Genomic DNA, 9,443 nt, shown 5'->3' with positions numbered 1-9,443 from the left:
ATATCGTGTTGACAGTAACCGTATCCTACCTTATGGACTCATTGGATCTAGGACCCATCAGTGGGGAGTAGATTCGTGTTTCTTCAAGTACCATGCCAATCCTCTCCCACTCAAGTCCATTTGCGACGTCCTTGAATTTTCTGTATATGAACAGCAAATTGAGTATAAAAGGAGATGTGTAGTTCCTATTTTGTAAACACCTAGCCTGGCATCACTTTGCATATATTCATTACTTGTTCACAAATTTTCAACATGGGTGAGTTTTGTAAAACTGTCGAGTTACAGTTAAATCAATCACTTCCGGTTCTAGACTTCATCAAAACAAATGTCTCGTCCTTTTTGGGTGTTTGCTATGAAAAAGAAATTTTAGAACTGGATTCAGCAATCGCCGCTAAGTATAGAGAACCCATGGTGTTGATTGGGTGGTATATCGCGGTGGCATCGTACTTTTGCGGTAATGTCATGCTGTCTGAAAGCAAATTGACAATTATTATGAAGAAGTTTTGGGTTCCAATGGAATTATTTTCACTGAATGCTGCTTCTCTCACCGTGATTTCGGTGGCTATGAAACTGCCTATGCATTTAACTAGTCCAATGCCAGGTGAGATTGATCAAGTTGCCAAGGTTAGAAGCCTTGGTTTTATGTGCATAATCATGTCTACCATAATGCCTTCGTTGGCGACTATGGACAGCAAATCACTTGTTTCAAATGTCACTGCTTTATCCATTCTTGTTCTTACGATAGTTGTGAATGTTGGCATTCAGATTAAGACTCAAGTTATTACACACGCATCTTTTCACCCTTTCTCCATGCCTCCATTCATGGCTGCATACATCTACATGAGTATGTTACTCTCTTATTAATAATATTTATTTCTTTTGCTATAGCAACTCCGTCCTTAAAAAAAGTCATGGAACGCAAGTATCAAGCCACTTTGATTGATCAAAATCTACACGAAAACCTTATATTATTTAATGTTGAGGAGCTAAGACAACTTGTGAAAAGACATTGGATCATGGCAGCAACTAGTAGCCCTCAATTTGTGATGGCTACGACTCCATTATCCTCTGCATCTAGCATAATTTGTGCAATTAGTACGGTTGTGTGCATATGTTTGTCATGGCATGCACCGGCAAGTATAAAGAGAGGCAAATCGGTGTATATTTATTTAACTAATGCAATTTACTTCACGCAGTCCGTCGGAGTTGTAATAGGTGCCGTTGCCACAATGTATAGATATTTTGCAGTCCAGAGGATTAAATCATTTGCTAATCAAAATCAGAAACATTTTTCAGTGTTTAAAGTAGAGAAGTATTGGACTCAAGTTCTATGTGATTGGAAAGAAATATGTATAAGCTCCGAGTACTTACCGGATAATTATACGTTGTTGAGGAACAATGTTCTAAGAAGTTTCATTGGATTACAGAGCGTCATTGTAGTGTCATGCAAAATAGTGGAGCGTATTCCCATTGTGGTTATTATTCTTTTCATGTATTGTTCCTCGTACTTCAAGTCACTGACAGACGTGTTTATTACTCCATCTACTGCCTCAAGTAGCGAGGATACGGACGAAGACCTTAGCAATTATGTTTTGGTCCTCGAAGATGATATGCAGCTCATTAAATATCCTGTGAAAAGATTTTTAGATACTCTGAGTAGCGTGAAGAAATTTACTGTGTGGAACCCATGTAACAATCTTCTTAAACTTGTTGAAAAATCTGTTGCATTTGAGGGAGTAGAGATGTTTGACAATGGATGTATTCAATCTCTGCTTTCTTCAGAACTTGTTAACAGCTGGAGCTTACCAATAATAAGCTTAACGTGCATAGCTATTGTTATCCCAAGTATTAATAAGGACTTAATTGACAACTTGCTCAAAAGTGTTATCGAAGGTCTATTCCTCACTCATAGAGTGGAGGCGAGCCTAAATACGACACCTGAGTATATAAACATTCATAGGGCGACCAAGGTGTTGTCTCGTGAGATTGAAAACAAACATGAGTGTTTGAAGACCACTTCGAAAAGAAGTGCATATGAAGGGAAAACACCAATAGAGATCATTAAATCGTTCACTCATAGAGCAAAGGATATAGTGACTAAATTCAATAGAAGTACCAATGGAGAACAGGTGGAGAAGGAGAACATTCCTATAAAGGTAATAGTTGCCAACTCAATGTATCGAATTGCACAAATGATCATGCATACATATGAAATCAAGAACTTGGAGATTGTTGAAGATGAGTTGTTTATGCGACTCTCCAACATGATTGCAGACATATTACTTGCTTGCCTCACCAACATACCAAGAGTCATAAAAATGAAATGTCGTGAAGGTGCAATAGAAAAACGAGAGGCTAGCGTTCTAGTTGCAGCCGGCCTTCTTGAAAAGACCTATGAAATAATAAGAAGACTTGAAACGCGTGAACTGCCTAACATAGATCCTGAAAAGATGGGATTTATCAATGAGTGGCGTCTTCATTTCAAGCAGCCATAGAAATCATATGAAGCAATGGTACGTTTTTTCAACTTTATTATCTTACAAAGAAGAAGTGATTCCTCGTATTTTTATTTTTATTTTTTTAATCTAATCTTGACTTTGTTTCTTCTACCTCTCTTTGAAAGGATGAAAGGTGATGCAGGTCAATAATTCAACTGCTTCATGGAGGGTGTCTTGTCTACTTAAAGCTTCATTACCATTTATTTTATTGTTTGAGAATGTGTGCTTTACTTCTCATTTTTATTTTTCCTTTTTTTTTTCTTGTTATTTGTAAAATATATGTATGATATTTTAATGTGTTAATGTCATGCGATACACGGCTTTTCAAATGTGATGCCAAATTATACATGCTCATATTCATGTTTATGAAAAAAATATATAAAAAAACCGTGTTTTTTTTATTTCCATCCTTGAGGTTCTCCTAAATTGAGCACCAAGCCCTAACTAACACGACTTCTTCAACCTCGGACCATGGTGTTGCTTCTTCCATTCCCGTAGGTTTTTCTACTTTTTGTGGTCGGGTTTTGGGACTTGTATCCCACTCTTTGTTTTTGCCAAATTCATCCTACTTTTGGTATGGTTGTGGGTGTTGTTGCGTGTATTGGTATTGTCGTGGGTGTTGAAAATGTTGCGGGTTGTACAGGTCGAACATAGAGTTCGCTAAAAGGCCAATGAATCCCGGAGTTTGGTACTGCATGTGGAGTTGCTACATTAGGTTCTGAAATTAGGGCGATGTTTGATTCGTAAACGACTTGAACCCCAACTGGGACGACATTTGTTGATTTGATTTAGGATTACGAGAACTACCGGCTCTCGGTTTCTTCGAACCTCTAACGTTTCGTTTTTCACTTATGTTTAGTCGTTAATGTTAAATCATGCTCGCTTGTTGCTTGTCTATATATGGTCGTGCGTACGGATATCCTTGAATTTTCATGTATGCATGTTTATATCCTTGAATTTTCTGCACACAAACACTCAAACAGCAAATTAATTCGAATTAGTCTAATAGAAAATGACAAGCTCCATATGTGTCTACTATAGTAATTGTCATTTGCCAATGGAGTAACCCTTGCTCCCACCCCGCCCCACATGGTACGCTATAAATCTGAAAGCTTTCACTCACCAACAGACAACAATATCTGTTGTTAGTAATAAAGTGGAATCTATGATGAAAATTCTAAGAAGAAAGCTAGAGAAAGTAATATTTGCTTTTGCAAATAAACCCGGGGGGGGGGGGGGGGGGGGGGGGGTTCCTGGAGCCACATTACTTTTGTAAAAACACGGTTACTTCCTTTTGGAAAAAACAAAAAGAAAATTTCAATAACTATAACAATGTTTGTTTTTTTTCTTAAAATGGAATACATTACAAAACAAAATTAAAAAATCTAGATGTGATAGCCTTTGTTCTACCTAAAAATGGTTTGGTTAATTTGATTATGTCACTACTAGGAAAGGGGAAAGTTTCCTACTAATTTTTCCTACAAAGTACCGTAAGTACGTCGGCATTCAGATTGAGACTAGTCCAATGCCAGTTGTTGACCAAGTTGTCAAGGTCGGTAGCTTGGGCTTTCTGTGCATAATCATGTCTTACTTATTACCTTCTTTGGCGGTTATGGACAACAAGTCACTTTGGGCATATGTCACCGCTTTATCCATTCTTGTTATCACACTGGTTGTGAACGTCAGCATTCAGATTGAGACTGAAGTTATTGAGCCGGTGTCTTATCACCCTTTCTCCATGCCTCCTTTCATTGCTGCATACATCTATATGGGTATGTTGCTCTTCTTACTGATAATTTTAATTTCTTCTGCTATAGCAATTCCAACCTTAAAAAAAGTCTTGGAACTCAAGTATCGAGCCATTTTGAATGATCAAAATCTACAAGAAAACCTAATATTTAATGTTGAGGAGCTAAGACAACTTCTGAAAAGACATTGGATCATGGCGGTAACTGGTAGCCCTGAGTTTATGATGGCTAGTACTCCATTATCCTCCGCATCCGGCGTAATTTGCACAATTAGTATGGTCGTGTACAGTATCTTTGTCATGGCATGCATGGGTAGTTAGAGAAATAGGGGAATCCGTGTATGAGGACTCAACTGTAGTTATTTTCATTATACAATCAATGGGAGTTGTATCGGGTACTGTTATTACTGTATATAGATGTTTTGCAGTCTTGAGGTTCAAAGCATTTGCTAATCAAAGTAGTAACCATTTTTCAGTGTTTAAAGTAGAGAAGTATTGAACTAAAAAATTGTGTGAGTGGAAAGAAAACCCTTCGAAATTGTTCTCAAAATTTGAAACTGATTATAGGTTGTCTAGCGAGATTCTAAGCATTTGCATTGCGTTTCAGAAGGTAACTGTGGTATTATGCAAAATAATCGAGCTCATTCCCATTATGATTACTATCTTTGTCACATATTGCTCATATTATTTCGAGTCAATGAAAGCACTGTTGTTTACTCCACTCACTGCCTCAAGTAATGATGAAGACCTTAGCAATTATGTTTTGTCACTCGAAGATAATGTGCAGATTCCAAGTATTCATCCAAAAAAAATTAGATTCCATGAACAGATTTGTTTGGTTTGGTAAATGGAATATTAGGAGACACATATCGATAATCTTATAAAGCTTGTTGAAAAATCTGTTACATTTGAAGGAGTAGAGACGTTCGACATGATTCAAATTCAATCTCTAATGCCTGTTGAACTTGTTAATAGCTGGAGCTTACCAATCATAAGCCTAACATGCATAGCCATTGCTATACCGAATATTGATAAGGATGCAGGTGAAAACTTGCTTAAAAGTGTTGGTGAAGGCCTTTACTTCTCTCGTATAGTGGATGGAATCCTAAATAATAAGACATCTGAGCATGTAAATATTCGAAGGGCAAGTGTGATCTTGTGGTGTGAGGTCAGAGACAAGCACAAGTACCTAGACACCACTTTAAAAAGAAGTGCTTATGAAGGGAAAAACCCGACAGAGATTATCATATTGTTTGTCAACAGTTTAGAAGAAATCACGAACGAATTCAGTAGAGGTATCAATGAAGAACCGATAGAGAAAGAGAACCTTCCTATAAAGGTTATTGCTGCCAACTCAATGTATCAAATTGCACAAACGATCTTGCGTAGGTATGAAAGCAACAACTTGGAGATTATTGAACATGAGTTGTTTGTACGGCTATTTAACATGATTGCGGACATTTCAGCTGCTTGCCTCACCAACTTACCAAGAGTCATAATAAAGGCATGCCATGAAAGTGCAATAGAAAAACGGGAGTTAGATGTTATGGCTGCAATTAGGCTTATTGAATATACCTCTTAAGATAATAAAAAGACTTGAAACACGTGAACTTCCAAACATGGATCTTGAGAAGATGGCATTTATTGATGAGTGACGCCTTCATTTCAAGCAGTCTTAAAATTCATATGTATGGAGCCAATGCATACATTTCTTGATCAACTTCGTTATCTTACAAAGGGGAAGAGATTCCTCGTATGCTTAATTTTGTTCTAATCTTTCTTGTTTCTTCTGTCTTTTTGAAACATGATTCAGGTCAAGAATTCAACTGCTTCATGGACGATATCTTGTCTTCGTTATCGTTTGTTTTGTTGTTTGAGAAATTTGTGTGTTTCAGTTCTTTTTTTATCGTTTTATGCTATATGTAAAAATAGCTTTAGAGCCTGTGTAACACATAGGATTATCAAAATAATTAAGTTACAAATAAAGCAATAAATAATGTATATAGAAAAATGTATTACATCTATGCTTGTATGATACATAGATTGATTTTATTTATATCATAAAATAATTTTTCTCAAAAACATTAACTTAATAAAAAAAATAACGCACGTGTAAAAACATACCCAACAACCCAAGAACACTTTATCCATTGAAAATTTATTCTCAGTTTTATATATGTATAATTAACAGAGGATCCTTGTTCCATTCTACAGCTGATAAGCTGTGCGTTCTTGACGGGCTTGTTTTTGGAACATGCCCTTGAGTTGCTCAAGCATCTCATAGGCACCAAAATTTTCCAAGTCTTTTGCAAGCTCGTAAGACACCGTGGCTAGTATAATGCAAGCGACTTCAGCAGAGACGTCATTATGCTTCTCAAGAACCTTTCTGGCAGCAACTATATTGTTTTCAGACTCTAATGGAATCAGTCCATCAAGAACATAGAGCTTGTTTGTCATTTTGAGAACAAGTCTCAAACTGCAGTGCATTGAAGAAAGTTGGTGTGGTGCCATTCAATTTTTCTTTCTCAAGAATAGTCTTGAGGGTGAATGAGGAGTTATTATCAGTTGACATCTATTAAATAAGCAAAAGTAATTTAATTATTATTTTCGATGTTATAATATTATTAATGACCCAATTAACATTAATAAAATAGGGACATGAGAATCTAGCTTCCAGTTAGTAATGGCAGCTGTAGCACACAACATTAGTAAGTTGTTAAGCAGACTGACAACGATTGCCAATTGTGAATAAAGCACATCTCTCGGTTATGAGGCCTCTTAAGACAACAATTGCCTAAGTTGATACGTTTAGTCTCATCTATGCCCACTTTAATCTTCAGACAGCTGTAGCACGTAACGGAAAAGTAAGTAATAGTCGCCCTAGTACAGTCACGTGTGAAAGGGCCGGATGTGTCAACGAAACCCTTTCACCTTGAAGGGATATGCTAGAAATCAAGTGCGGTGTTGTAGCTCCAAACACTTAAAATTTCGCAATATGCCTCAAGTGTGGCTTATAGTAGGATGGCATAGACTGTTGATTTTAAAATTTGGATTAATTTTAGAATTTACCAGATAGAGTAAAAGTCCAGTTTTACTATATTAATCGGGATAACTTGATGAACCATTTCATCTCTCGAGACACTTGGTTTTAAATAACCTATTAAAACTAAGTTTGTCGCGATATGTCTAACCAATTTTAAGTTAATAGATAAACTATTAAGTTATAAGTCTTTTGGAAATTTTAATTTGCAAAATCATAATTGGTTAATTAAAATTTATTTTAATATATTTGGTATTAGGTTGGTGGTATTATAACCTATTATAATAAAGCAAGCAACCATAATAGCAAACAAGAATATGTAAATCTCAAATGGCCAATATAGGTGATTGGTCTTACTAGAGCCTATTAGCAAGACCAATCGGGTCAAGGGGTCACAACACAAAACAACCACAAGGTTTGACTCTTGGTGCAATCCATCATCTTTTGGAAACTCCCACTAACTTCAAGAAATCCATGAGCTCGTCCTCGGTTTTCCTTCGGGTCTTCTTCATTACAATATTATAAAATACATATAATGAAAAACCAAACCCTATCTATTACAATTTTGAACCATCAAAGTGACCAAAAACCATAAAATAAAACCGGAAAAATTAAATACAACTTTAAACCATCAATATTGCCAAAATCAAAAACCAAACAACCAAACACACAATGGTCGGGCCAGATTTACATATTTAATAAAAATAAAATCAGACAATATTTTAGTCAAATAAAATAAACAAAAACTTTGACCAAACTAAGATTACCCTAGAAATTATCTAGATCAAAAACTTCAACTAGCTTGAAGTTTATGATGTAGATCTGGTGAAAAAGCCGGATTCGACTCGTTTATTGTAACCAAGGCTCTAATACCACTGTCGGGTTCGGTGGTGATCAGTCAACGGTTTAATAAAATTGGTTTCATAGTTATTAATCATATTAATAAATGAATACGCAACGGAATACAAAAACGAGTAATCATCACTTTTAGGAACCGTACAGGATCAGGTTACAAACAATACGGGTACGATATGAAACAACTAAAGTAAATAAATAATATTCACGACATTATTTAAGTTTATCTCGGTTAATAAATTAACCGGTTGAGACACCGAGGTTTAACAAGCGACGCTAGGTGACGAAATGAACGACGGAGCGGCGTCAGTGCACTACGACAGCGGCTAAGGAGGTTCGGGACAGCAACGAACAGTAGCAGCAGGTGGTGTGTCACTCCAGTGGCGATAGTCGGTGACGTGTTTGGCAGTGACGGTGGCCAGAGATAAGCTTGCGAAAACGTACGACACTAGTATGCCTGCCGTCAAAACCAAAAGGTGTGTTTGGGGATTTTTTTTACGGCTCCAACACCCTTTTCATTTTTTTATGTGCATGTTAGGTTTATTATATATATTATATATATAATATATTGATCATAATCTAATTATCAATAATAAAGCCTAACCTAGCCCCAACTCGCTTAAAAGCTCGTTAAATATCGCCAATACCGGTTAACTAATTTACGCGGTTTCTATGCTCGTTACCCAAGGTGTAACTCTTACGGGTTACAACTCGGTCGGTCACGTTGACGTAAGCGAACCGGTCCATATTTCCAACAGTATTCACGGTAATTCTCTATATTGTCAGATGATCAAAACAGCCAGGTAACATCAATTGGCATGACAACATACTTCGGAGGTTGTTACTTCTGCTCGAGGATTTTCTCATTGGGTATGGGCGGGGCGGGCTCTTTGGGGGGGTGTGTGTTTTGGTGTTGTACTTCATCAAAAACTGTGGGTGGGGTGTGCGTGTGTTCGGTGTGAGTTTGCTGCGGTTAATAGCGTGGGTGTTTGTGATGAAGTACTTTCTTTTCGTGTGTTCGTTTTATGTGGTGTGTGTGTGTATTTTCTTTGTGGGTTGGGCTTATTGGGTTCAAAAGATGCTCTTAAAGATTTAGATTTATTCTCTATAAAGACAAGTGCAGTTGCAAGTTTTAGATGCTAGAAGTGATGCTTACTGATGCAAGTTTTAGTGTTATCTCCATCAAAGCCCAATTGGCATACACCGAAAACACAACAAAGTAATGGGCCATGCCTATTCGAAAGTGAAGAGTAAAGGAATGCAATATGTTCGAGAAAGTGGATCAATAACATGCAAAAACACC

The 9,443-nt window shown here is 36.8% G+C and overlaps 2 protein-coding genes across 2 annotated transcripts; both read left to right on the top strand.

Annotated features, from left to right (window-relative positions):
• Positions 1-252: 252 nt before the first annotated feature.
• Positions 253-2,495, top strand: LOC143547096 (uncharacterized). The gene is made up of 2 exons (XM_077038602.1): positions 253-844; positions 889-2,495. Exons 1-2 carry the CDS (start codon positions 253-255, stop codon positions 2,493-2,495), a joined length of 2,199 nt encoding a protein of 732 aa, XP_076894717.1.
• A 1,585-nt stretch (positions 2,496-4,080) lies between these two features.
• LOC143547095 (uncharacterized) lies at positions 4,081-5,827 on the top strand. The gene is made up of 5 exons (XM_077038601.1): positions 4,081-4,270; positions 4,316-4,558; positions 4,674-4,737; positions 4,813-5,039; positions 5,160-5,827. Exons 1-5 carry the CDS (start codon positions 4,081-4,083, stop codon positions 5,825-5,827), a joined length of 1,392 nt encoding a protein of 463 aa, XP_076894716.1.
• Positions 5,828-9,443: the final 3,616 nt, after the last annotated feature.

This window comes from Bidens hawaiensis, unplaced genomic scaffold (genome assembly GCF_021521415.1).
Source record: "Bidens hawaiensis isolate Kalapana, Puna unplaced genomic scaffold, B.hawaiensis_p1.1 tig00014615_1, whole genome shotgun sequence".
Classification (NCBI taxonomy): Eukaryota; Viridiplantae; Streptophyta; class Magnoliopsida; order Asterales; family Asteraceae; genus Bidens; species Bidens hawaiensis.
The sequence above is the reverse complement of the archived record's forward strand: the minus strand, read 5'-3'. Positions and strand labels throughout refer to the sequence as shown.

Bases quoted from the DNA above. Each gene is read 5' to 3' on its own strand.
- LOC143547096 (XM_077038602.1), top strand. From the start codon at position 253: ATGGGTGAGTTTTGTAAAACTGTCGAGTTACAGTTAAATCAATCACTT. The intron at 845-888 runs GTATGTTACTCT...CTTTTGCTATAG, and splicing joins GGCTGCATACATCTACATGA to CAACTCCGTCCTTAAAAAAA.
- LOC143547095 (XM_077038601.1), top strand. From the start codon at position 4,081: ATGTCTTACTTATTACCTTCTTTGGCGGTTATGGACAACAAGTCACTT. The intron at 4,271-4,315 runs GTATGTTGCTCT...CTTCTGCTATAG, and splicing joins TGCTGCATACATCTATATGG to CAATTCCAACCTTAAAAAAA. The intron at 4,738-4,812 runs GTATTGAACTAA...AACTGATTATAG, and splicing joins TCAGTGTTTAAAGTAGAGAA to GTTGTCTAGCGAGATTCTAA.